The sequence below is a fragment of the Notamacropus eugenii genome, chromosome 1 (genome assembly GCF_028372415.1).
Source record: "Notamacropus eugenii isolate mMacEug1 chromosome 1, mMacEug1.pri_v2, whole genome shotgun sequence".
Taxonomy (NCBI): domain Eukaryota; kingdom Metazoa; phylum Chordata; class Mammalia; order Diprotodontia; family Macropodidae; genus Notamacropus; species Notamacropus eugenii.
This window is the reverse complement of record NC_092872.1, coordinates 716,844,043-716,871,784: the sequence shown is the minus strand read 5'-3', so window position 1 is coordinate 716,871,784 and position 27,742 is coordinate 716,844,043. Positions and strand designations below refer to the sequence as shown.

The 27,742-nt window shown below is 46.8% G+C and overlaps 1 protein-coding gene across 2 annotated transcripts; it reads left to right on the top strand.

The window, feature by feature from the left end:
* Positions 1-27,684, top strand: DBNL (drebrin like). 2 transcript variants are annotated; one of them, XM_072636741.1, is made up of 13 exons: positions 1-252; positions 10,358-10,413; positions 14,929-15,041; positions 16,022-16,096; positions 18,834-18,980; positions 20,134-20,211; positions 20,503-20,654; positions 21,598-21,640; positions 22,436-22,529; positions 25,363-25,458; positions 25,595-25,710; positions 26,077-26,179; positions 26,796-27,684. In XM_072636741.1, exons 1-13 carry the CDS (start codon positions 170-172, stop codon positions 26,933-26,935), a joined length of 1,296 nt encoding a protein of 431 aa, XP_072492842.1. In that variant the 5' UTR covers positions 1-169; the 3' UTR covers positions 26,936-27,684. The 2 variants fall into 2 exon arrangements, with proteins under 2 accessions (XP_072492842.1, XP_072492841.1); XM_072636740.1 differs by lacking the exon at positions 10,358-10,413 and having other exon boundaries at positions 50-252.
* The last annotated feature ends 58 nt before the right edge of the window (positions 27,685-27,742 follow it).

Here is a 27,742-nt window from a genome sequence, read left to right as displayed (position 1 = left end):
TCCCCTCCCCGCGCGCAGCCGCCGAAGTCGCTTCCGGTTGCCAGGGGGCGGGGCCTGTCCCGGAACTGGCGGCGGCGGTGGCGGCTGCGGCGGCGACGAGGAGCAGCCAGCATTCCGGAGCCGAGCAGGGGTTAGTGTGCAAGGGGCCGGACGGGGAGGAGGAGGCAACATGGCCGTGAACCTGAGTCGGAACGGGCCGGCGCTGCAAGAGGCCTACCGGCAAGTGGTCACGGAGAAGTCACCCACGGACTGGTGAGGAAGGGGCGGCCGGGGGCGGTGGGGAAGGAGGAGAGTGGGAGGCGAGGGGGCGTAACAGGTCTGGGAGTGGGAGATGGGGGGGTGCAGGGGCCCCGGAGGGCCTGGGGCGGGGGAGGAGCGGGGCTGCAGGGTGGGCCCTCGGACAGGGACCGGGGGCTGGGCAGCGAGCGCAGGAGGCGGGGTCCGCGGTGCGGGAGAAGGGGCGCTGCTGCCCCTGGGTGCCTTCTCACCCGCACGCTCCCTGGCGCAGTGGGTGTGTCAGCGGCGGGCCTCGGGTGGGGCAGGGCAGCTCCCGCTCCTGGGCCACCGGGCACTTCCGTCTTTCCCGTCCTCCGAGAGCCTGGGGTGGGGGGCTGCCCAGCGAGGCCTGGAGCCAGGACGCGCTCACTCAGCGGTCCGGGCCTTGGTGCCTTCTCCTCGGCCTGGGCTGCTGACGGCGTGTGCCTCAGTGGGGAGGGGGCCCGAGCTTCTGTGAAGCTACGAGAATGCCGGTTGGACTGCCCACCCTTCCCTTTCAGCCGAGCTATCTCAGACGCCCGCAGTCACCTGCAGAAGAGCTTGAGAACACTGAGAACTTAGCATTTGGGAGCCAACCAAAAGGTCTTCCATTTCTGCCTGTAACGTTCTGTCTCATCGCCTCCCAGTGACCTTCCTATTGAACTTCTGACCTTTGCTTTTCTCCCTGGTTCCTCCATGAGCTCTGCTTAGAAGCCTAATGGCCCCTGCCGGACCAAAAAGACGGTCACATCTCTGCTTCTTCTGAAACAGTGATGAGGTCCATGCCTTGTCAGGAGAGACTGGAAAGGAATCCCTGCGTTCTTTGTAAAAATTCTTTATCTCTTCTACTGAAGTGAACCGGGAAATCACGTTCTGTCTTTTCTGGGAAGGTGAACAGACAGGGGCTGACCCTTTCACAGTCTCTGTTTTACCAAGAAAAAGGAACATAGGGTTTTTCCTATCCTAGACCCAGATCAGCAAAATAATGTTTTCGAGTACTTGGATGAGAGTTATGTTCTTTCATTTCCTCAAAACTACAGTGTGACCATGTATCCTATATGCTTGCTTACAGGACAGTGGCTTGTGGGATTTTGAAGTCTGAAAAGTCAGTTCACACTGGAAGGCTGACATTTTATTGCACTTAGGTCATACTTGTGCATAGCTTCTTAGATGCATGGTGGTGGCCTCTTGCTCTTCTGTGTGTATTTGTAGCTATAGATGGCCATTGGTTACTTTCTGCTCCCTCACCTTTTTGCCTAGATTATTTGTTTCAGTTGGCGCATTTTGATTATTTCCTGTTGTTGCTAAGAAGCTGTAAATTCAACAGAGAATAGTAAGGTTGACTGCCGTGTGTGTGTGTGTGGGTGGTGGTGGTTAGTAATAACTGAGTCTTGGTAACTGACTTATCAATATGAGAAGGAACATGGTCAATGGAAAGAATTCTAGGATCATTCAGAAGACCTGGTTTCAGATCCCACCTGCTACGTGACTAGTTTTCTGATCATGTCATTTAGCCTTACAGGCCCTCAGTTTCTTTTCTTTCAAATGAGATTGGACTGTATGATGGCTTTTCAGTTCTAACATCCCGTGATTCTGGCTTCAGGTTATCTTGGATATATTAATGGTCAATAAACTTTTATTAAATACCTACTGTTTATTAAATACCTCCTATTGTGTGCCAGGCACTGTGCTAAGTACTGGGGATAGTTAAAAAAAAGTCCCTACCTCATGGAACTGACAATATAATGGGGTGAGGTTACACAAAAGGAAGATGAAGAAAGTGAGGGGAAGAGGAAGAGGAGAAGTCCCAAAGTACTGCAGCCAGGTGAGAAATGAGATGTTTGAACTGAGCTCTCTCCTTAAATGGAGGTTTGGAGTTGGTGGCCCCGCCCTCCACTCAGAGCTAAAGGTGGTTGTGCTGAGATGAAGAACCAAGGCTGACAACATCTTAGAGGATGATGAGGTTATCTGGGCTTGGGGGAAGAGTCCCAAGGTAGTGCAGCTGAACGAAAAATGAGAGCTATAGCTTGTCTGTAAGAATCTGTTTGCATATATTTTAAGGTTTGCAAAGATGGACAAATATTTTCTCATTTGATCCTCACAACAAGCCTGTGATATAGGTGCTACTATTATTAACCCCCTTTTATAGATGAGGAAACAGCTTAAGTGAACTTGCATACTCACACAACTGGTAAGTATCTGTGACAGGATTTGAACTTAGGTCTTCCTAGCTCCAAGTTTAACACTATGGCACCACCTATTTGGACTGAGTTTTGGGGGAAATTTTGGTTTTGTTTTTTGCTTTTTTTTGTAACCCCAGCATTTGGTGCAGTGCCTAGCCCATAGTAGATGCTTGATAAGTAAATGCTTATTAACTTGACTTGATGGGACTAAAGTGGAAGTAGAACTTTCAAAGGAAGGAACATAAACAGTCTCTTTATTTGGGAAATAATTTCACAAATTGTAGCATTGGTAAATGTTCAGGCTGAGTTGTTTAAAGCTTAGTCTTGTTCTGCCCAGAGAGTTAGGGCCTCAGAATGTAGTTCTGTAGCTATGACACCAATATCTTTAGCCATTATCTCCCGCTCATCTGAATCTTGTGGTTGATGTTTTTTAATTAATTCTGAATTTCTTGAGTGCATGGCAGGATATATAATGCCAGGTTACTTAGCTGAAAGGGTACTTTTTGAACCCTGAGTCACTGCAGGGAAAAGAATTTTTCTCCATCCTGATTCTAGGCTATTTAAGATTGGAGCCTAAGAAGGTGTAAGCCCCAGAAAACTAATATAGCTACCAATTGTGATAGTTAAAAAAAGACAATAAAAAACAGAAAATGGCCTGAGTTCTCCAGTCCCCTTCACCCCATACCCCTCTGTTTCTACCTTGCCCTAGGTATCTGGCAAGGACCCACCTGTGACCATGGATTGGAGAAGGGGATGGGAGTTGGGTGGTGGGAAACTGCAAAATTTTACTTGGAAACACACAGTTTAAATGCTTGTAGGTCTGCAAAGGTTCTGTTGTTGAATTTCAGTCATGTCCAACCCTCTGTGACCCCATTCAGGGTTTTCTTGGCAAGGATACTAGAGTGGTTTGCCATTTCCTTCTCTAGCTCATTTTACGTATGAGGAAACTGAGGCAAGCCTGGTTAGCTAGTAAGTGTTTGACAGCTAGGTAGTGCACTGGATAGAGTGCAAGCTTGAAGTCAGGAAGTCACCTTTTTGTGAGTGCAAATCTGTCTTTAGAGAAGACTGGAGAAAGAAAGGCAAACCAACAACCCAAAATGGGTTCATGAAGAGTCAGACACAACTGAACAACACCAGCCCCAGTTAAGGAAAGTTTGCAATGCCCTTTAGTGATCTTCCTTCGTCTTGTGTTCTCACTTCCCTGCTAATGATATAGAAGTGACATCATCAGCTCTCCTGTCCTCTCTGTGCAGATGACTTCTGAATTTGCACGTCTCACCCTCATCTTTTTGCTGAGCTCCAGTACTACATCTCTTGGACATACAGGCCACCTACCTATATGTCTCTTAGCACCTGAAACTCAATGTGTATAAAAAAGAGTTCGTTTTCTTTCCCTCAAAACTCACCCCTTTTCCTAGCTTTCCTATTTCTATTGAGGAAACCACCATCTTTCCAGTCACTCAGCTTTGAAACATCCTAGTCATCCTTGACTCTTCATTCCTCCTCCCCACCCCCATATCTAGTTACTTACCAAGGCTTAGAATGTCGACCTTCATAAGTCTCTTTCTTTCTCTCTACTCTGCACCTTTTTTACTTGGATTGTTATATAGTTGTCTCCTAACCTTCAGTCTTTCCCTCTCCCTCTTCTTTTTTCCCCTCTCCCCCTCCCTTTCCTCTCCCTCCCTCCTTTCCCCTCTCCTTCCTTCCTCAGTAAGCTTCAGTGACTCTCTGTGGCCTCTAGGATAAAATATAAAATGGCATTTAAAGCAGTTGATGTTTGTGCCACAGCCTATCTTTCCAGATTGATTATACATTACTTCTCCTCATGCTAGCTGAATCTTGTGCATAATATTCCCTCTCTTGTCTCCATACCCTTGCACAGCTTCCCCCCCCCCCCCCCCACATTGAGGTAGGAGGGGCATTGCATCTGCTGCTTGCACATTCAGTCATGAAAGCTGTTGTGTTATGGAACTTATTCTAATATCCAGCATTTATCAAGTGCCCACTATGTGCCAGGGACGTGCTAAACATTGGGAATGCAAAAAGAAGCAGAAGACAGTCCCTGCTCTCAAGGAGCTCCCAATGTAGTGGCGGAGACAACAAGCAAAAAATAGGTAAAGCTGGGAAGGCTTTGGGGGACACTCAGGAAAATACCTGGAGTGAGTGATGCAGAGTCTTGTTTGTGGAAGAGCCAGGAGGCCAGTGTCATTGCCTTGGGCTGGGGTAAGGTAAGGTACAAGAAGACTAGAAAGGTAGGGGGGTCTAGGTTAAGAAAGGGTCTAGGTTATCAAAGTATTTGATCGTGCAGGCAATAGGAAACCACTGAAGTTCATTGACTAGAAAAGTGATGTAGTCAGACCTGTGCTTTAGGAAAACCACTTTAGTGGTTGAATGGAGGCTATACTGTAGTGGGGGGAGACTTGAGGCAGTCAGACTCACCAGGGGCTATTATTGTAGGAGTCCAGGTGTGAGGTGATGAGGGCATGTACCAGGGGGTGGCAGTGTCAGAGAAGAGGAAGGCTTGTATTCTAGAGATACTCCAAGGTGAAATGGAGAGGTCTTGAATATATGGGGGATGAGAGATGATGAGGAATCCAGGATGGCTCTTGGGTTGGCTGACTGGGGACTGGGAGCATGGTATTGCCCTTTACAGTAATAGGGAAAGTGGGGTGGGGGGAGGTTTAGGAGGAAAGAGAGTGAGTTCTGTTTTGAAGATACTGAGTTTAAGGTGTCTGCTGGACGTCCAGTTCAAGATGTCTGAAGGCAGGTGGAAATGCAAGACTGGAAGTCAGCAGAGAGTTTGGGGCAGGATAGGTAGATTTGAGAATCATCAGCATAGAGATGGTTTTGTTTTTTGTTTGTTTTTTTATAGAGATGTTGATTAAATCTGTGGGAACTGATGAGATCACCAAGTGAAGTAGTATAGAAGGAGAAGAGAAGGCCCAGGGCAATCCTGAGGGTCACCTATGGTTAGAGGATGTGATCTGAAGGGGGATCCAGCAAAGGAGAGGTCAGATAGGAGGAGCTCCAGGAGAGAGTGGTGTCCTGAAAACCTAGAGGAAAGAGAGTATCAAGGAGGAGTGATCAGCAGTGGCAGAGGCCACAGAGAGGTCAAGGAGAATGTGGATTGAGCAAAGGAAGCTGGATTGTAAAGGGTTAAGAAGACAGTGAGAGGAAAGTGAAGGCATCTGTTGTAGATGATAGTCTGTTTGAGTTTAGTTCAGAAGGCAGGTAACATCCAGGATGATGGAAGGAGGGGTTTTTGAGGATGAGGGAGACGTGGGCAGGTTTGTGGGCAGTAGGGAATGAAGTAGTAGAGAGGGAGAGATTGAAAATAGGTGAAAGAGTGAGGATGATGAAGTGGGCCATCTGTTGGAGGAGATGGAATGGGGTCACTTGAATAAGTACAAGGGCTTAGCCTGGTAAGGAGGAAGGCCACCTCATCATGTGAAACAGGGATGAAGAAGAGGAGAGTGGCAGAAGGCTTCTGAGTGACAAGAACTGGGGAAGAGGGGAGATGAGGAAGTGCACAGCAAATGGCCTCAATATTTTTGGAGAATATGAGCTCAGGTTCCCAGCTCAGAGAGTTGTGGGGAGGGGAGCAGGAGCCATGGAGGGTTTGAAGAGGTTTGGAAAAGTCGTTGTGAAGAGTGGGACAGTGAGTTGATAGGGAGGTTTAGTGGGATTGCCAAGCAGCAGTGAGTACAAATCAGTTACACATCCCAGTTGAGGAAAAATTGCAGTGATTTTCTCTACCTTTGATCGGTAGCACATTTGTAGGAACACAGTGGATAGTAGGAGTGATCCAAGGCTCTGGCTTGGCTGGGTCTAATTGGCATAATGATAAGGGGGCTGGGGATTCAAGAGAGGAGGTCAGTAAGGAGTTGAATTGGTTCAAGAGAGCCAGGATACAAAGAGGAAAGAGTGGTTAGTGCAGAGAAGATGACATAGGAGGAAATTAAGGGTCAAGGAATGAAGAGTACAGTGTTGTAAAGGAAGGCAGAGGGAGAGGTGAAAAGCCAACACATTATGATCCAGTGAGGGGATTTGAAGATTCTTGAACACAGAGGTGGTGCATTTGTGGGTTATGGCAAAAGCAGTCGTATGAGCCTGTGTGGGAAGGTTGTGTGGAGGCTGGAGATCTGGGGCACCTGAGGTGAAAGGCAGATGGCCATCCCTGCTTCACTACTCCTGATGCTGGAGATGAGCATTGGGGCTGCCCAGCATGGGCTGGAAGGCCCACCCCCAATTGCTGTTGCTCTCCTTCCTCACCGGGCAGACATGGGGAAATGGGAGGCCTGAGATCAGAGGGAAGTCTAGGAGATCAAGCTGGCAGTAGGCAGTGGGGTGGCCTTTTGCTAGCAAAAGGCTAGAAGCCCTGCAGCAGGAGAAGGAAGGTGCCTCTCAGTCTTCTTCCCTGAGCCTGGAGATCAGGGGGCTCAGCAGGAAGTGGAAACCTCCCTCTGTCATCTCCCTCCTCAGCCTCCTGGTTCTCTTCCTCTCTGGTCTCTGCAGCATCAGATGTACCAGTGCAAGATGTACCAGCAGTGCAAGCATCTCTGTGGAGCAGGCTGTGTCCTTGCCTCGGCAGCCCAAGGGCCTGCTTTGGCCATTCTCTGCCCCTCCCCACCTTTTTCAGGTGATTTCTGCCTCCACCATGTACTGGCTGGGACAAAATCCCTCACTCCTGATACTTTATTTCCAATGACCTGTCAGACACTTTCATCTGAGCAGCCTGTTTGCACCTCAAGGTGGTTTGCCAACAAAGTTTGCCTGAAATCGAACTTCTCCACCTAGCCCTTAGTTCCTGTTTTTGATTTCCCTATTTCTGCTGCTCTTATGACCCTGTTACCCACGTTGAAATCTTGGAGGCATTTTTGACTTCTCATAAAGACTTCTTGATATTTGTGATATTTCACTGCTCCCACTCTAGTAGGGAATGATGGGTAATGTAATGGTGAATGCCCTGGACTTGGAATCATGTGAAACCTGGGTTTGAATTGTGCCTCTGACACTAATTGTGTGAACACGGGAAGATTACCAAACCTCTGAGTCTTATTTCCTCATCTGCAAAATAGGAACCCTGCCCATAGTGTCTCTCTCCGGGGGTTGGTAAGAGGCTCAGCAGGGAAGCAAATGGATGTGAAATGCTTTCCAAACCCTAACTGTAGAGGCCATTATTCCCACCACAGTGCTCCATGCCCAGATTACTGCAATAGCCTCCTGATGGATTTTCTTGTGTCAGATCCCTCTCTGTTTTAGTACTGCAGCCTGCTACCAGATACATCTTGTCAAAATGCTGCTTTGATTGGGTCATTCTCCTGCCTCAGAACCTTCCATATCATCTGAAAGTTGGCCTTTTTAGTACCCCATAGTCTGGCTTCAGGCTTTCTCTTCAGCCTTCTAGGGAGGAGCTGGGTGGTTCCTCCTGCCTCCTCCTCTTACACCTCTCCTGGATCATCTGCTGCCCCTGAACATGGCCTTGACTATTTTGTCTTTCCTGACTTTGACTTTCTTCCCTTTGTACTTGTGTTCCGTCCTCATCCCAACACACAGGTCTCCCCTCTCCTTGTAGATCCTGTTTCTGCTTCAGGACCCATCCCAGATGTCTGTTCTGTGAACTTTCACAGATCCCTCCAGTCTCTGTGGAGTGCCAGTTGATTGTCTGGATCATTCCTTTGGCAAAACTGTGATCTGTATTTATTTGTATTGTTTAAGTTTTGTATGTCCTCTCTCCCCAAGCAGACGGTAAGCTTCATCTGGACAGTTATGTGTATTATACTTAGAAATGCTCTTATTGTGAACAAACAAAGCAGTTTAGCAGAAACAGGGGGTCTTAGGGGATTAGTGAGAAGTAACTTTGAAGAGCTTGCTGCAGGGGCAGAGTTACTTTGCTTTCTATCAGAAAGAGAACAAATAGATTGTACTGAGCTGCCACGTTTCCCTGTTAGCTTTGAGGGCCCAGCCTTGCTGGAACAGTACTCCATGGTTAGTTAGACCTTTGTTTTCACAGAAAGCAGCAGTGTTTTTAGCCTTCCAGAAAAACTGGAAATATTTGACTGCTACTGAAGCCCTGAGTCAGTGATAAAGTCTGTGCTAAGTTGGGTGGGATAATTTGAAATAACGACTGCCTCTTCCCTAGTGATTTGGGTCATTCCTCTTTATTATTACCACCTATGTTTCTGAAAGGATTTCTCATTGTGTTTCATTCCTTGCAAAAGCACTATCTCCTTGGCTGTTCCTTGTTAACTTGATCCACTGCATCCTGTCTGGGTCCGCTTTCCCTCCTTCATCCTTTTCATTTCACCACTATCTCTGCTTGGTCATCTCAGCATGACTGGGAGTGAAGCCAGTGTATTGGGCTAGACAGAGCCCTTTGGAAACAATAGGATCTTGTCTCTTGTTTCTTTATACAGCATTAGATATATAGACATACACGAACCCAGAGACTGTTCTACCATACTTGGAATTCCAAGTGAGTTTTATTCCTGGGTGGTAAACTTAAACTATGAGTTCTAAATGGAATTTTACCTCTCATTTATTGTATGATGGATATTACATGATGTATATGAGGTTCTTATCTGAGGCCAGGAGGTCCATCTGTAGATTTCAGGGAAGTTTGTGAATTAGTTTTTAAAAATATTTTGATACTTGGTTCAGTGTATTTGATCCTTTGTAATCTTGTGTACTTTATTTTGTGTACTAAAAAGATTGTTCTGAGAAGAGGTTGGTGCATTTTATTGGACCACCGAAGGGGTTTGTGACACCAGTCAAGATTAAGAACTCCTGATTGAATGTAAAATGGATTAGCTGCCTGCCTGGGCTTGTTTAAAGATGGCTAATGTGATTGCCATGTTTGATGTGGGATTTTTCACTCAACTTGCTTCTTTATGCTGGAAAGCTGGGGAATTGCCCTAATTTGTTAACTTGCTCTCTGTGAAGTGAGTATCTAACAACTGATAATTGTGACTTTTCCCAAGTAGCTCTGAGTTTATTTATAAACCTGTAAGTTTTCATGGGCATTGTGGTTATTAGTTACTTGCCTAGCATTCCCTGGAAGTAAATACAGATGTTGTTAAAAAAGGAAAACAAAAAAATAAGGCCGTATTTTTATGTGAGGAAATTAAAACAGTGGCTGGAGACAGTAACTTGTCAGGCTAATGAAAATAAGCTTAATACGATCTGTTCAACACCTGGGATGCAGTGACTCGGGGGAATAATAAGGCTAAAATAACAAAATAGCAATCAGGACTCGCCTCATCCCAGCCTAGACAACTGTGTTAGCCACAAATACACAGAACAGGTCAGGTGTACACACAAAGGCAGTTAGGTGTGATGGCCCTTAGCCTAATTTTGTATCATTCTCCTCCCTGACCTTTCCAGCTTTGCTTAAGTTGCTTTGGGGTTAGGTGTATAAGGGGATCTTTCCCTTTGTCTTTTAGCTTCATTAGCATCTTGCTTTTAATAAACAAAATGTCAGTCTCCTGACTTTTCTACGTCCTTGATTGTGAATTCCTTTGAGTAGCAGAGGAAGTTGTCTGCAGAATCTTAGTGATCTTTATTGAAAATTAGGATCTTATTAAGTTTTTTTTTTTTTGAAGAATCATAGTATCTTGGTGTTGGAGAGGCAGGTGGGTATAATGGAAAGAGCACTGGGTTAGAAATGGACCGTCTGGACCTCAGGTTCAGCCCTCTTCTGCTTGTTGGCCATCTCTTTCAGGCTTTAGTTTCCATATCTCAGAAATGGGGATAATGATATTTTGCACCCCTGACCTCAAAGGACAGAATCTTGTAAAATATAAAATGTTTATACAAATTGACCTAATATCATTTGGGAGGCCTCAGATTATTGTAGACTTTTGTAGCACTGCAAGGTGTACTGTGACACCTGACCGCAGTCTGCTTGTGCTTTCTTCCAGGGCCTTGTTTACTTATGAAGGCAACAGCAATGACATCCGTGTGGCCGGCACTGGAGGTGAGCCTGCTCCTGGTGGGAGAAGTGGGTGCGGAGTGACTTTTTGTTGTGGGCTGGTCTGCCTTTATGGAAGCTCCATTCTGGGAGTTCTTTCTCAGTGATGAAACAAATGACAGATTATTTGCCAAATCAGGTTAGACTGGGCACTTTTTTCTTCTTTTGCTCTCCTTTGCCCCCTCTGTTCCTTGTTTGTTCTTCTGTCTGTTTGCTGAACTTTTTCTCTTTGCCTGTATGGGCTGTTTGCTGGCATCGGCCTCCTTGAGAACAGTCACATGTCCCCAACATAGGGACAGGTAGGGGATCCTCAAAGTCATCCTGCCACCACCTCTTGCTTTCAACTTGAATTTCTTTCCTTGCCCCATCAAATGCAGGAATTTCAACCTCACAGCTTCTCTCCTTACCCCCTATCCCTACCACATGTTTGAAGTTGTATAAGGGTTTTTATTACTAGTAGTAACAGGAAATTGGGATGATTCGCTTCCATGGCTCTGCTCTTTCTCACTTATGCTGTTTAAGGGAAGACAGTGGCACATAGAATGGTAGGTCTTCGGACACACAAAAGAGGGAAATCAGAATCTTCAGCATTCCAAGGGAATGAGTACACAGCCTCATTCAATCTTCTGGGTGTTTACTTGGAGTATCTGGGTTTGTAGAGGGTGTGGTGCTTATCACTGCTGAAGCAGTATTGAGGGTGGCATGGAAGTATTTGTTGAGGCATTCTGGGCCTTCCACCAGTGACTACTTAGAACAGGCACAGGGGAGACATGGCTGTGGGCCAGTGTCTAGCATACAGTAGACACTTAATAAATGCTGCTTGCTTTATTGCCCAGAAAAGTTGGCAGAGGACAGCTTTGAGAAGCTGGGGACATCCCTCCATTCATTTCACAATTCCTTGTGTATCCCCTATGTGTTAGCCTGGGCCACGTGCTGCTTACCTCAGCACTGACACATGTGAAGATGTCATCACCCTCTGATTCTTACTATCCTGACCTTGCTGCATTCCCTTAGTACTAAGGCATCTGGGTGCTGTAATCGCTTGCAGGGCATGGACTCTGATAAAACAGAGGCCTGGTAAGGCCTCAGTCAGAGCATGCTTTCTGGGGAAAGAAGAGTACCCACCCCAGGGAAATAATACATCTTTTACAGTTTTGGAAAAACAACTAAATAAAATCCCCCAGATTGCCTGTATTGTCCAACGGGGTGGAGAGTCAGAAATGTTCCTCCTAACTCCTCTGGGTTGCATTTAGTGTCCATACTGCTCAACTAATTACTTAGTTATATGCTATCTTGCTGAATCTTTTTCAGGTGCCATGCACACACATATATACCCAGAGGCACTGGTGATAACCTTGGGCATATCAAGGGCAGCGTAGGCCAGCAAGGACTGCTTTTCAGTAATGGCACAGAATGATGGGACTCAAACGGAAAATGGCAGCATTCGTTTTTTTTCTGCAGTGGAGTCTGTCCTGTCTCCCTCCCCCCCCACACCCAGTCTATTTCAACAGAGATTAAAAACTCACTGATAACAGATTTTTGGGTCTCATTTTTCTCTGCTTCATTGGTTCTCCTAGGGATGGGATTGACATCACCAACCCTGCCTTAGGGACAGAGAAGCAGAGTTTAAGAGTACGCACCTAAACTCTCCTGGATCACAAGAGTTAGAACTGGGAAGGACCTTGGGAGTTGTCTAGTTTAAATCCCTTTTTGCAGGTGAGAAAACTGAGGCCAGAGAGTGTTTTTCCCAAGATCACATAAGCTAGTAAGTGGCAGAACTGGGCATTGACATGTTGGAGTGAAGGCATTCTGACTACATCCTGGTGTTGTTTCTGCTCGGATCTAACTCTTTCAGTTCCACACCAAGTGCTAACACTTAATTTCTTTAGTCCTTTTGGAAAACGGAGGGTAAGGGATGTGTAGGCCAGAACAGAAGTCAGAATGTTTATTCTGCATATTGTTGTAGCAGTGCTGCAAGAGAGAAGTTAAAGCCCTTGCTCTAACTGGTGATGTAGTTCTCTCTTTAGATCTTTTTATCATCTTTTTGTATCAACTATATTTCTCAATATATCTTTTACCCTTGCTTGAGTCATCCCTTATTGCAAAGAATGAAAAGAGGAAAAACCGTTTAGCCAAACTAACCATTCCATTGAAAAAGTTTGGATGTGAGCAGCGTCCCACATCCTCCACCTTTTCTTGGGGCCCGGGCTGGGCTGCACAGCTCTCAAGTCTCTTTCTTGGACAAAGATCCACGAAGCCTCTTCTGTTCCCCATCCTCCACCCCCCAGGGGGTGTTTCAAAACATTGTTTAAGACTTGTCAGGGAAGCATGGAAAGACAATCTGCCCCTCTTTTTCATGATGAGATTTCTCATTGCTTTTTGAAGCACATAGTTCTTTTTCAGTGTATTTTAAAGAGCGCTGCTGTTTGGTTTCGATTCATAGCTCTTCCTGAATTGTGGAGATCTCCTTTAGCCCATTTTCTTCTCCTACCCCAAAGTCTGTCCCCTTGTTAATCTGCATATGTTCTGGTTGGCATAGCTAGCTGCTGCATACTCTGGAAACTCCATAGAAGTTGTAACTGTAGATAAGGACTAACCTAACAAACCACTTTGCATTTACATACCTTTAGTGATAAAAGTGGGAAAACAAAAAGTGACTATTTCTGTATGAATAGGTACTATAAGAACTTGGCATTCTCGGAGAGCATTTAACTTCTTACACAATGCTTTCTACTAAAATGCCTTCTGTTAGAGAAGGAGACTCATAGACCCTCTCAGAGCTAGAGCCCCATAGGGAGAATTAGGAAATTTGAAAACAACCTTTTAGACAATTGGATCTTCTTATAATTGCCCCCTCAAAGTACTCAAAGACCTTCAAGAGATAGCCAAGGTGGGATATTGACTCCCTGAGGTGGACGAAGTGGTCGGTGAGGGTTCTGAGTAAAAGTAAGGACAGGAGTGAACTTTAGTAGCTTGGGGTGCAGGTCATACTTCACAACCCCATTACTTTTCATTTTGGTCCAGACTGCCATGAAACTAAGGCATTTTGGCTTATCTCCATTCTGCCTGGTGGCTGATGAAAACTGTAAGAATAAAGTAACCATTACTGACTGTAAATAAAAGAAAAGTCAAAGAAAACAGGGAAGGACTCATGTACAAAAATAGAAGAAACAAAGGGAGTGCCATCAGTTGGCGAATGGCTGGATACGTTTCTGTGTATAAGTGTGGTGGAATAGCATTGTACCATAAGAAATGGGAAAAGGCACAGTTTTAGAGAAAAGAGGCAAGACTTGTATGAACTAATACAGAGTGAAGTAATCACATCAGGATGACAATTTTTAAAAGAAAAAATTTTATTTTCAGCTCCAAATTTCTCTCCCGCCAGACCCATTGGGAAGGCAAGAAATATGCTACCCATCGTACAAAGAAAGCCATGCTAAACGCACTTCCACCTTAAGCTATGTTGCAAAAAAAAAAGGACAAAAATAAAGTGGAAACAATTATGTTTCAGTCTGCACTTAGAGGTCATCAGTTGTCTCTTTGGATGGAGATAGCACATTTCATCATGAGTCCTTTGAAATTGTTGTGAATATTTGTCTTAATCAGAGTAGTTAAAGTCTTTGATAGTTGATCATCCATTGTTAACAGTATTCCTATTACTATGTACAATGTTCTTCTGGTTCTGCTCACTTCACCCTGCATCTTTTCAGGTTTTTCTGAAACCATCCTACCTGTCATTTCTTATAACCTAATATTATTCCATTACAATCTTTTACCACAACTTGTGCAGCCATTCCCCAGTTGATGGGTAACCCCCTCAATTCTGTGCCATCACAAAAAGAGCTGCTACAAATATTTTTGTATGTTTAGGTCCTTTTCCCTTATTTTATGATCTCTTTGGGATACAGACCTTGTAGTGGGATTGCTGGGTCAAAGGGTATGCACAGTTTTATAGTCCTTTGGGCATAGTCAGGAAGTCAGTTTTATACAATAACTTATGAAGTTATTTATAATAACATTGTAAAGAAAAACCATCTTAAGACTGGTCAGTACATTGACCAGCTGGAAGTGGTGGACCGGAAGTGCAGAATGAAACAGGTTTTTTGTCCATAGCCAAATTTGCATTTGTTTAATTGGAAGATGGGGTTAGGGGAATCTAGAGATAGCAGTGCCCCAAAAGGAGGGGAACAAAGGTCGTTAGAGCATATTTTGAAAAACCTGGAAGAAGCATAATCAGGACATCTTTGAAACCACTGGGTTGAATTTTTCGTATTATCTGGATAAAACAAGGTATATGTAATAGTCACAGTTTCACAGAGAGCCTTCTTTTTCTGTTCTTGGCTTATGAAAATGTTCATATTGATATTTGTCACATTCAGAATAACAAAAAATAAAAAATATTTTTAAAACACTCAAAGCCTGTTGTTATTGTGGTTGTTTGTTGTCATAAGCTTTGTTCAGTTTCCCTAAGATCTTCCCTTGTGCTTTCCTGACTTCCTTCCTTGCTACTTTGTACTGCAGAAGGCGGCTTGGAGGAGATGGTGGAGGAGCTGAATAGTGGGAAGGTGATGTATGCCTTCTGCCGGGTGCAGGACCCGAACTCTGGCCTACCCAAATTTGTTCTTGTCAACTGGGTATGTAGAGCTTTTATTTTCAGTTTTCCTTCAGAATTAACTCCTGCTTGGCTTCCAACATTGGCACATTAAAAAAAACAAAACCAGATTCTAAAAGAGATACTGTGGCTTTTGTATAATCCCTAGTTGTGAGAATTTTCTGTTTCAACCTGCATGTCACTAATTTACATCTAACTTGTGGCAAATCACTCTTAATTCTTTGTACAAGTTTTATCATTTGTATGTGAGGCAAAGGGGATATTTGATTCCTCGACCCCTGTGAATGTTACCAGAGAGAAAGAATAGAAGGGGTAACTCATCAGTGAAGTTTGTTAAAACCAGCAGTAGGCTAGTTTAGGGGTAATATGAGAGGACTCTGATGTCCCCAGTATTCATGTTAAAAGCTTCATGTTGCAGTGTCTGCTGCTTTATTTGCTCTCAGGCAGGGAGTTGGATTAGATGATCTAGGGTGGCAGTCTTTAGCAAAGACTTTGGGTCATTATTTTATTAGGGGAAAGTTCCTAATAATTGCACCTGTCTGATCATATAATGAACTACCTCATGAACTAGTGAATTTCCAGTTACTGGAGGTGTAGAGCCAGAGACTATCAGCCATGTTGGAGAGGACCTTCATGTGTTGGATAGAATTGGGCCAGATGCCTCCTGGAGTCCTTCAGAGCTTTTGAATTCTTTAAAACAGAGAAGTGTCCATTGAGTCCAACCCCTTCCCTTTACGGATGAGAAAAAGGGGAACTTGCTCATCGTCACCAGGTAGGAAGTGGCAGAGCAAGGACTTCTGCCTTTTTCACGTGCCCTAGGTTGCCTGCCATAGATTGATGAGAAGGTTTCCTTTAATACTTTATAGAGAAGAGCTGAGAGAGTGGAGGTCACTTGAGATTTGTCATTTTCTTCTGCTTTGGGGTAGGATCACTCTGGGAGTGAGCCTATTCTCTAGTGAAGGGTCAGGCCCAAAGATGAAGCCATCATTTCTTGTGTTACAGACAGGTGAAGGCGTGAATGACGTACGGAAGGGGGCCTGCGCCAACCATGTCAGCACGATGGCCAGCTTCCTAAAGGTAGGAGGGGTACTCTTTCTGCCAACTAGACTTGACCACATGACTCCTGCCACTGTTTCCCAGGCCCCTAGATTCTTCAGACTTCTCCTTTTCCCTTGCCCTTTACAACACCTATCAATACTGAGTTTTTTTAAGCCCTAACTGAAATGTTTCTTATGTCTTTCCCTTATTTTAAGTCAATTCAACATTTTATTAAGCACCTGCTACGAGCCAGGCACTGTGCTGAGCTCTGTCCCTGCTCTCAAGGATCTCCCGTCCTAGAGGAGAGACGGTTCTGTGCTAATAAGATCTGCACAGAACGCAGGCCCTGCCATTGAGGACAGCTGGGAAAGGCTGGGATTGTAACCTGGGATTGGAAGAAGGACGGCTGGGTCGAGGGTCACTGGGTCACAGAGCCATCATCTCCAGCCAGGTCTCAACTACCTCTGCCCTTTTTACGGGGAAGCCCCTTCTAGTCCATTCTGGCTCGGCTGCCAGAGCCCCCTCCTAAGGCTTAGCTCTGAGAACTTCCTTTGCCTACAGTGCTGAATTCCACTTGTCTTTCTGACTCTCTCCCATTGCCCTCCTGCATGACATTCTGTGACTGTCAGAGGGCCTTCTGCCATACACTGGCTGTACTGGGAGGCTTTGGATGCTTTATTGCAGATAAGATAAAATAGATAAGTCATTTTGTTTGCTGTAAATTGTACTTAACCCAGAGGAAGTATGGTGTGGTATATGGAGAGCTGGCCTTGGGGCCAAGCAGACTTGGGTCCAGTCTGCCCTCTAACAGGCTTGCTGTAGGACCCTGGGCAAATCACTTGAATATTCTGGGTTGCTTCCTAAGACTAAGATGCAGAGATGGTTAGTAGAAAGAGTGTGTGTCCTCACTCAGGAATTTCATGTATCAATGACACCACAGGCCCATTCTGTAATCTTAGCTGGCATACTATGGTATATGGTAAGCGTAGCATTTGCAAAATATTTTTATTTTAACTTGTGTATTATAAATATGCACTAAACACATGAGACCTTGAATTCTCAAAGAATTCAACAAAACAACTGCTTTTATGGTTGGGAGTCTCCCAGCATTCCGATTGTATTACCAGCTTCAGCATTCAGTGTGCCCTGGTTCCTCATGACAAACATTACTGTGCCCTGAGTACCACTGCTGAAGGCTGTGCTGCTTCTGACCAGCTTAGGCGGTTTGCTGTTCTCCCAGTTCACCCAGTGTTGGTGTGCTTGTACATCTTTGCTCTCAGGGTCTCTTTTTGCCTGACAACCCCTCCTCAGATCCTACTCATCTTTTATGGTTCCTCTCAGAAGCCGGCACTTCCCTGAAGGCTTCCGTGGTTGCCCCCACCCCCTTCTCCCTCTGGCCATTCTTTGTACCTCCCTTTATTGGGCATGCTTGTTCTTTTCTTTCTGCTAGAGTTATTAGCTCTTTTGGGCCAGAATTGTCCTTTTCTCTGTAACTACTTTGCACCCAGTTGCCCAAAGAGTGTTGAATGAATAAAGAGAGGCGGTGTGATGTAGTCAGTAAACATTACATACCTACTCTATGCCAGGTTCTGTGCCAGGAGTTGGGGATACAAAGAGAGAGAGTTCCTGCCCTCTGGGAGCTCCCAGTCTAATGGGGAAGATGATAAGCAAATAAACACACAAACAAGCTACATATGAATATAAATAGGAATAAGAGAAGGCAATGGACTTAAGAGGAACTGGGAAAGACTTGATGTAGAAGGGTAGGATGTTAGCTGAGACCTGAAGGAAGCCAAAAAGAGGAGTTGGAGATGAGGAGGAGTGTACGGGGCATGGGGGACAAACAGAATGGGGATATGGAGAGTCTTAGTGGATAGACCTTTGCCTTAAAGCCAAGAAGACCTAGGATCAAGTTCTGACTCTGGCCTACACTGGTTGAGTGACCCTGGACTAGTCGCTGCTCTTGGAGCCCTAGGCAGCTTGTCAGACCATCAGATGAAGGGTGACTGACTGCTAAGATAAAAGGAGCTTTCTCATTAAGTATTCTCTGGACCAGGGAAGTCACAGGTCCTGAGAGGGGAGGAAGGGCATGTATCATCTTCAGAAAGGGCACTTGCCAGGCTTGTAGGGAAATCCTTGGCAAAGTTGGCATAGTTGGTTAGAAAAATTTTCTGCATAGAGTTCAAGAAGACAGATGCCCTTGACCATGGCACCAGCGAGGCTTCACCATCACTCTCTGTCCCTTGATAGTGTCTTCTGTGAGGTGAAAAGAGCAGTCTTCCTCAGTGCTGTTCTCACTGTTGTGATCTTGGGACACTATAGAAGTTGGGAAGTATTGGCTCTCACCTCATGAGGTTCTCCAAGTTTATGAGAACAATTGAGAGACCAGGAAGGAGGCCAGTTGTCTATGGGAGAGGCCATGAGGGCTAGGGATAAGATAAGACAGTGAAAAGGGAAAGTAGTTACATGCAAGAGATTTTAGAATTAAAAATGAAAAGACTTAGCAGCTGTTGGGACTGTGGGGTACGAGGTCAAAAAGAAGGCAGAGTCAGCCTAAGTGACTGGGATAGATACCTTGTGGACCTCCCCTTCCTCCTCAGTCACTCACATAGTCTTGTCCTGTGTGCTTTGTTGTGTAAAATTGGGTTCTCTTCTGGGATATGATTGGAGCAGCATTCACTGTTGGCTCTGTATATTGTGAGATGGGGTGAATTAATGCCTACTATCCACTTGGTGGCTGGGCATTCGTTTCTCCAAATTGTGCATCTACCTGCAGGGGGCTCATGTGACCATCAATGCTCGGGCTGAGGAAGATGTTGAGCCGGAATCCATCATGCAGAAGGTTGCCAAAGCTTCAGGGGCAAACTATAATTTCCACAAGGAGAGTAGTCGCTTTCAAGACTCAGGCCCCCAGGCACCAGTGGTAAGTTCTTGCTCCAGGGCCATTGTTATCTTTGCGAGAGGATTTACTGCATGAAGAGAAACTTGGAGGAGGAGGGATCCAGATGATTAGAGGTCCCAGCTCCTGCCTTTTGATATCTATTCAGAAGTAGTGGGACTGTGCATCCAAGCCCACTTAGGACAGATGTACATTCAGCCATCTTGGTGGCTGATTTGATACTGAAATCTTAACAGCCTGATGAGATCTGTCTGCTTCAGGGGATGTTGGGGCCATGGCCTACGTAACCATGATATGGTGCAGCCCCTCCAAAAGGAGGAAATACTGACCTTGTCAGTGTGTCAGATTCTAAAATGGAAGTCAGGAAGGGTTAGGATAAGAGGGGTCCCTGCTCTACGTCCTAAACCAGGCCACTTGTTCTAGCAATTTTTATTCCAGGAATTGGTGTGGCCTCCACACCCCAATGCAAGGACTCTTGCTCTTTGCTATAGCATTTGAGTCTAATGCTTGCTGGCAGTAATCCGTCATCCATTGTTGGGCAGCTGAACTTTCTGTAGTGGTTGCTTTGGGTGGAGATATGCCCTGAAGAACCCCTGTCTCCTGAGAGCAAGTGGAACCCCCAGATCCAGCTGGCTCTGGTGTGTGGAAAGGCCCCAGGTGTCCCTCTGGTTCAATACTCTGGCCAGTGTAGAGCCCCCTCTCTCCTTCTCAGTACAGTTATGGCTTTTATTTATGGACAGCATGTAATGTGCCTGTCTCATACAGATAGCTGTGGAATAGCCTTCCAAGGGTACACACTTATGATCCTTTAGCAGAACTGAGCCAGCCCCTATGGGGATTTTGAGTCATTTCTGACCTCCAACCCAATGGGACTGGACTAGAATCATGGTGGGCAGGCTATATAGAGGCTATTAGTTGCCTTTTACTTTTTTATGTTGTAGAGGGCCCTGGCATCCCCTTCTCCAGGGTCCTGTTCCTAGGAGGAGCTTGATGCAAGTTATCTGTATCTGATAGTACTTGTCATAAGACCTGAACCTCTTGATTTAAGGAGAAATTTCTGAAAGTGAGGACGTGCTATGATTTTGTCTGTTGTTGGATCCCATGTCCAAGAGGCCTTGAAGGCCTAGTTTTCTTTCAAGGTCCAGGTCATCTATGAAAATTGTCTGTTGCTCCACAGGGTTCTGTCTACCAAAAAACCAATGCTGTGTCTGAGATCAAAAGGGTTGGTAAAGACAGTTTCTGGGCCAAAGCAGAGGTGAGCACTTGGGGTAATGGTTGGGTCTGCAGCAGTCTTTTTGTTCTGAATGATAGTGAGCAGGAAATTTGCTTCAGGGAAGATGGAGGGATCAGTAGGCTTAATCTGAGGAGCAGTGTGTGTGTGTTGGGGATAGAGGCAGCTAAGTACTGTCTGCCCTTTCTGGTGACTGGTGTGCAGAGAGGATGGTGGGACAGGTGAGTGGCAGGTGCCCACAGGCCTGAGCCACTCCCCTCTCCCTGTTCTGGAGCTGGTAAGGACACCTAAGGATCAGCATCATTGTCCCCACAGAAAGATGAGGAGAATAGGCGATTGGAGGAGAAGCGACGAGCTGAGGAGGAGCGGCAGCGACTGGAGCAGGAGCGCAGGGAGCGGGAGCTGCAGGAGGCAGCCGACCGAGAGCGACGCTACCAGGAACATGCCCACGAGATTGAGGCCCAGAGGTCCAAAAGCCTCTTTTTTTTACTTTTTAAACGTTTCTTCCCTCACTGGAAAAAGTAAAAAACAACCCCTGTAACAAATGAGCGTAGTCAGAACAAATCTTCACGTTGGGGGTATCCAACATTTGTGTGTCCGTCTCTGCTAGGAGGCAGCAGCATGTTCCCTCCTGGCTCTTCTGGCTCCTGTAAGAGTCCTGGAGGCTTTCAGAGTTCTTTGTTCTTCTGCTTCTTCTCCTCAGATTCTCTGAAGCCACCTCTTTCCTTATGTGTCCTGTCCCAATTGTAGTATTTGGTGACATTCACACCCCATCATTTGTTCACTGTTCCCCACTGAACGCGCTCGTGCGCTCTCTCTCCCTCCCTCTCCCTCCCTCTTCCTCTCTCCCTCCCTCTCCCTCCCTCTTCCTCTCTCCCTCCCTCTCCCCCTCTCCCTCCCTCTCCCTTTCTCTTTCTCTCCCCCTCTCTCCCTCTCCCTCTCTCTCTCTCTCTCTGTCTCTCCCTCCCTCCCTCTCCCTTTCTCTTTCTCTCCCCCTCTCTCCCTCCCCCTCTCTCCCCCTCTCTCCCTCCCCCTCTCTCCCTCCCCCTCTCTCCCCCTATCTCCCTCTCCCTCCCTCCCCCTTTCTCTCTCTCTCTCTCTCTCTCTCTCTCTCTCTCTCTCTCTCTCTCTCTCTCTCTCTCTCTCTCTCTCTCTCTCTCTCTGTTTCTTTCTTGGGGCCATGAGCCTTGCTACTCTCTTCTGCTTTCAGAGAGAATAGCTGGCCCTCTGCCTGAAGCCTGGTTCTGCCAGGTTCATCACCTGCTCCTTAGTCTTAGGTTTCCCTTCAAGTACTAGCCAAGAGGGGTTTCTCAAGCAACGACATCTTAGCAGGGAGGGAGGGTCAGGGTTAGCTGTAAGTATTAGACATGACTAACATTACTTCTTCCTCTTACCCAATTCACCTGATAGGAAGTATGAGCAGGAGCAAGAAAAGATTTCAAAGGAGCAGCAGGTAAGGATGAGCTTGCCTTTGACATTTGAACCCTTCCTGCCACCATTAGCTTGAAATGAGTGGCTAGAAGGCCCTGAGTGAGACATGAGGACAGACCAATGTCCATTGGGGTCCCAGGCAGGCCCTCAAGCTTGCTTCTGCTCATTGTTCCCATCTATCAAATGGGGATGATATTTGTATGCCTTGAAGAGTTGGGATCCTTAATCCAGTCCCTGGTGACAAAAGTTCCTGCCCTGAATGGTGGGGGAGGAGTTGGAGTTGGGACCCCAGGCACCTTCCAGAGGATGGAGAGGACAGCAGGAGAGCCTCGAATAGGAGAGCTCGGCTTGGAGGCAGATGAGGTGGTGGGAAAATTGAGCTGTGGAGAGGCACCACGGGAGCATGACCCAGACACGTCATGGCCTGAGAGACCAAAGGGAACTGAGTCATGTGCACAAAGGCCCCAGGGACCCCTCAACTTTCCCATTCTAGAGTCCAGGCCTAAAAGGGAGGTCAGCATTTAGCCCAAGGTTTTAGTGGCTAAGAAGCCTCGGCAGCGCTTTGCGCTTGTGATTGCTGGAGCCACCGCTTGGCATCTGGCAGAGGATGTTAAGACTGGGGCCGAATGTCATGATTTACTGGCTTTGTCTGACGAGTCATGAGGAAATCACCTTTTCTCTTTGCCAGTTTTCTCTCTGTTAAATGAGGGTAATAGTACTTGGACTGCCCACTCTTCAAGGGCATTTGGTGAATCAGTCAGTGCTGTGCAGATGTGCCTGGCAGTTTGTGTTTTCATATACATTCCCTCCTCCCCAGGAGGCAGCATCTCATCGACCAACAAACCCACGTGATATTTTTAAGCAAAAGGAGAGAGCAATGTCCACGGCCTCCATTCTGGGCCCTCAGCCAGGTGAGAAGGGGCCATAGAGTTCTTTGGTGTGGATGTTGTCAGGGAAGGCCCCCAGGCCCCTAGCTCATGGCGTGGTGGCGGGTCAGTGATAAGCCAGGGGGAAGCATATGGTGTGGCTTGTCGTCCTCTAGACTAGAGAGAGTCAAACTCGGGTAGAGACAGGTTCATGCATTGGCATTTTCTGTGTTCTGTAGTCTTTTTATTTTGTTCAGTATTTCCCAATTGCATTTTAATCTAGTTTGACCTGTACTCACGAGTGTTATACCTGCAGTGGGCCCACGAACTGTATGTTTGCTACCTCTGTTTTAGAGAACAAGACTGTCAATGGAGAGCCTCGAGGCTACTGAAGGGCATTTGGCACTGCCTTGGGTATACTCTGAATGCCCTTCCTGGCTTCTGTGCAACCATATCCTAAGCAGACAGTCTTTAGACTTGATGAATGGTGGGGTTTTTCTGTTGCCTCCTGAGGTATTAAGTTCCCTATTACTAAAGGTGTTCAAGCAGAGGCCTAGTGGGAGTTGTAGAAGGAATTAATAATCTTCATTAGGGAACTAGACCAGATGACACTCTAAGATCCCTTCAACTCTGATTTGCTCTTCCATGCCAAGACTAGCTTCAGAGACCCTTGTGTAGGTCCTGGTGTGCCCATTTTCCTATCTACCCCTTGTGCAAACCCGTAAGCCCTTCATTCCTTTCCAAAAAGGGGAGGTTGGTGGCGGGGCACTCAGGAACTGGTCACTAAGCCTTTGGGCCCCACAGGGCCTCAGAATCAGTGGTCCATGTTGTTTAATCAGGACAGAGCAGATCTCAAGTTTCTCTTTTCCATGGGATAATTCTCCAGCAATATGCACGGAAGTATCTTGGGCCTGTAACCATCTCTCCACCCCCTTCCCCTACTCCCAAATCACATTTCCTGGCCTTGATGGGACTCTTAGGAAACAACCAGGAGAGGGAGTGAGATCTCATCTAAGAATGAGAGTTTGGCCCTGGGATGCAAAGGAGTTGGGCTTTTTTCTGAGCCTGGCCTTAATTTCCTATGTTTGTCCACATTCATAGAGTGATTCATTCAGCAGACATTTATTGAGGGTCTGCTGTGTGCAGACCTTGGTGGAGGGAGATAGAAAGTTTAGGTAAGAGGTGGTCTCTGCCCCTGAAATTTGTAGTTTGGTGGGGGGCACATGATGCAGATAAGACAACTGTGGTTGGTATATTTTGCAGCTAGAAAAAGGTCTTAGAAACGACCAGAGAAGGAGGCCTGAGTGAGAAGTCCATTGCTAACTGGGGGTTCAGGGGAACATTCTTGGAGAAAGGTTTCATCTGAGTTGAACTTTAAAATTCAACAGGTGGAGGATGGGCAGGACCCCTAGATGGGGACAGTGCACACCCAGGGGAAAGGAGAATGGTGTGGGTTGTGGAGGGCCTTGAATGCCAGGCAGGAGAGTGAACTTCACTTGGAAGAATTGATTTCCTAGTGGAGGAATGACAAGATCAGATCTTGGACATTGTGGTATGAGAGTGGACATGGCAAGATGTTTAAGGAGAAGATTACCTTTTCCCAGGTACACTACTGAGGCTTGTTTGACGGTGGTGGCCATGGGAACTGAGAGAGAACAGACAAAAAAATGGCAGCCTGCTCCCCTGCCTCCCTCAGCTCTCCATTCCAGAGATCACCTTAAGCCTTTCACTGTTGGAGTCAGTCAGTGTGTTGTCACAAACACAATGAATGACATCAGAACAGACTAGGCTTAGGAGGAAAGCTAAGCTGGGCTTTGGACAGTTGAATGGGGGTGTGCATCTGGAGAAGTGACCTGGCCCTCAGAAAAGAGAACAGGCCTGGAGGCCAAAAGGTGATCAAGGCCATGAAAGCAAAAGATCGCCAAGGGGGGGAGACTAGAGAAGTGGGAGGACTAAGTGGGAGAAGTGAGTCCACATGACCAGTTTGGGAAGAGGATGAGGAGGCTTCTGAGACAAACCCTGGGAGAAGGCTTCAGGTTGGAGTAAGGGAGCAGCAGTCTTCGATACAAGAGAGCTTGAGGGCTCGAGGCCTGGGCCAAGGCTGCTGGAGTCTGGGGTTAGGGGGTCAGTCAGTGATGACCTCTTATGCACTTTGGGGGAAGGAGAGGTGGGGAGGGGAGAGAGAAAAGGTGAATAAGATAGATGGACAGACTAGGAGGAGAAAGAAGATGGCCTTGGAGACAGTGGAGAGGAGCTGGGAAAAATTTAATTAAGGTAGTGGGAGAAATGAGCTGTAGTGAGTGTGAGAATGGGTCTAGTATGGTCCTAGTGAAGGAGGAGAGAGAGTAAGGGATGGTCCAGAAAAGGCTCCCTGGAGGAGAGCCGCTAATTGTGTCCATTGCAGAAGGAGGCTGGGTCATCTCAACAGAGTGTGGAGTGGGAACATGGTGGGGGGGCAAGAGGACACTGAAGGAAAACTGACTAGTCACCATCAGGAAGGGCCTATTTATCTCTAGGCTGATGAGCATTCGTTAGCAGAGGCATTTATTTTGAGGATTATGCATTTGTACTGCTTTATGTAAAGTAATAGTAGTGGTCGTAGTAGTAGAAGTAGACATCTGTTTAGAACTGTGACCCTACCTTTTATAGATGAGGAAACTGGGACCCAGAGGTGTTAAGTGATTTACCAAGGGTCACGCAGGAAAGTTTTGGAAATAGGATCTGATCCCAGGTCTTTCTCCCAAGTCTGGATCCTTATCCATTATATCTTACTGCCTCCTAGAAAGAAGACACGAATAGATAATGGGGCTTCAGGCTATTTGATCTTCCTTTCCACACTTGCATTTGACTTGATGTGTCTCACTGTCTGATTTCCTAGGCAAGATTCGGAGCCCCTTCTTGCAGAGGCAGCATACCCAGCCAGAAGTTTCTATTAGCAGAGAAGCCACCCCAGCTTCCCCAGAGCCTGCCACAAGTAACTGTCTTTGCTCTTTGTGGAAGGGTGGTGATAGAGAGTGTCTAAGTCTTCTGAGCAGCCTCCAGGCCTTGGAATTGAGTGGGAGGAGGAACACCTGGGTGAAGTGTGGCTAATAGAGACACTTTGTTCTCAGATTTCCAAGTGCAGCAGGGTCCTGGTGCTGCCCCTCATTCTCCAGGGCAGGCGGAAGAAGAAAACTTGTATGAGAAGCCCCCAGAGGAAGATAATCTGTATGAGGAGCCTCCGCAGGTCTCTGCTTCAGCCTTTCCCCTTGGGAATCACTGTCAAAAAGTGGTGTTCATTCACCCCTTTGGCCACACAGAGCATCAGCCCCAGCAGCTTCACTCTGCTAAACAGAAAGGGAGGGAGAGGGCAGCAGTAGGGATGCAGGACCTAGCATTTTAGGTGGGCTGCAGAGGATGGAGAGGAGGGGACAGCAACTCCCTAGCTCTTGGAAGACTTGTTCCCATTGATCTGAATCTTTCCCTGTACATGGATGCTGCTCCCCCTCCACCTTACAAGTCTTTCTTGGGCAGCACTAGGAGAGAGAAGTGAGGGTGGACAGGTAATGTTGGAAAAGAAGCCATCCTTCTCCTTTCTCTTTCCTTGGACCAGGTAGAGGAAGAGGCTACTTATGAGTATACTGACCACTACAAGCCGGGACCAGAGCTGGGCCAGAAAGGACTTTGTGCTAGGGCGCTGTATGACTACCAGGCTGGTAAGGCCTGCACATGTGATGTGTGCTGTCTGCCGAGGCGGGGTGGGGGGAGGGTGAGCAGGGACCAGGGCATATTGAGAGGCACCTGCAGCCCCAGGGGAAAGCTTGGGGTGGGAGCCGGCATGCGTTCTGTTGTCCCTGACTCCACTAAGGCAGAATCTGGAGGCTGGTGTCATGGGACAGTGGTTCTGTCAAGAATCCTAGGTTTGCTTAGTCCCTTCTTTAAAGGTGATTGATTTCACCCTTATGGGCGTCCCCCCACGAACATAGACCAGAGCCTCTTGGTCTTCCATCTTTGGGGGTTCCTCAGTCACCTGGTCCCCAGCTTGGTCAGCTTTAACTTCCAGAGCCCATACACTGCTGGCCCAGAATTCAGAACCTGGGGTCCTCTCCAAGCCCCAGGAGGCCCAGGGTACAGCCTGCCTGGATGTGGAGTAGGCATGAGCCCTGCATATAGGGGGCTGGACTCAGCCACTGGGGACCCTTCTTCCTCTCAGCCTGCTGTTCATGAACCTAAAGACCCCCCTCAGGAGCTGGGTCTTTGGAGGGGCTGGCTCACAAGGTGTCCCTGAGGCTGTTCCTAAATCATTGTTTTTGCTCTGCTCTCTTCTTCTAGCTGATGACACAGAGATCTCCTTTGACCCAGAAAACCTCATCACAGGAATTGAAGTGATCGATGAGGGCTGGTGGCGTGGCTATGGCCCAGACGGCCACTTTGGCATGTTTCCTGCCAACTATGTGGAGCTTATCGAGTGAGGGGTGCCCATCTCTGGGGTTCATGATTCTCCAGGACATTCCTTCACTCCACTGACGCAGCATGTTACCTGCCCTGGAGGTTGGGTGCTAGGGCGGCACTGCCTGACGAGATCCATTGGGCTGGGAGATGGGGGGATCTGTAAACACCCCACCCCCACAATATTTTTTTTTTCCTGAAGTTATGAGGGGACCCCATTCAGTACCTTTCCAGGCTTTGGGGTCCCTTCTGCTAGCCTGTAGTTTGGTCTCCACCATTACAGCAATAACCTGGTGATTTTATATCCTCAGAGGGAGGCCTGAGCCCATCTGATTTGCCAGTGTCCCTGTTGGTGGTGATTAAGCCAAGCTCTCTTCCCCTTCACAGCCTCTGAGCGCTCCTGGCTTTGGAGGGGAGAAGTAGCTGTGAGTGTCAGGCTTCCCCAGCACCTCCAGGGCCCCTGGGAGTCTGGCCTTCTTCGTTTTCCTCCTGCTTTTGAGGGGTGATGGCTGCAGCGCTTGTTACTAGAGACTTTTCGTGTAGAATGAATTTAGAAAATGTTTTTATTTTCATATGTGACCAAAACCAGCCTGGGTTACCATAGTTTGGAGGCAATTTGGGTTTTGTTTTTTTTAATCTGCCACTCTCTCCATTCCATTCTCCTGTTCCCTGGGCTCCATGTATGTGGGCCAGGGCTAACAGCTTACACCAGTGGAGTATATGAATCAAATTTGTGGAAATTTCTACAAACATGACACACCCTGCAATGTGATTGTGTCTCTGTGTCTTGTAACAAGGACCTTTTTTCCCAGTATTTCATTTTATTTAAT

Coding starts and splice junctions, on each gene's coding strand:
- DBNL (XM_072636741.1), top strand. CDS start 170: ATGGCCGTGAACCTGAGTCGGAACGGGCCGGCGCTGCAAGAGGCCTAC. Junction 253..10,357: donor GAGAAGTCACCCACGGACTG/GTGAGGAAGGGG, acceptor GCTTTCTTCCAG/GGCCTTGTTTACTTATGAAG. Junction 18,981..20,133: donor CAGGCCCCCAGGCACCAGTG/GTAAGTTCTTGC, acceptor GTTGCTCCACAG/GGTTCTGTCTACCAAAAAAC.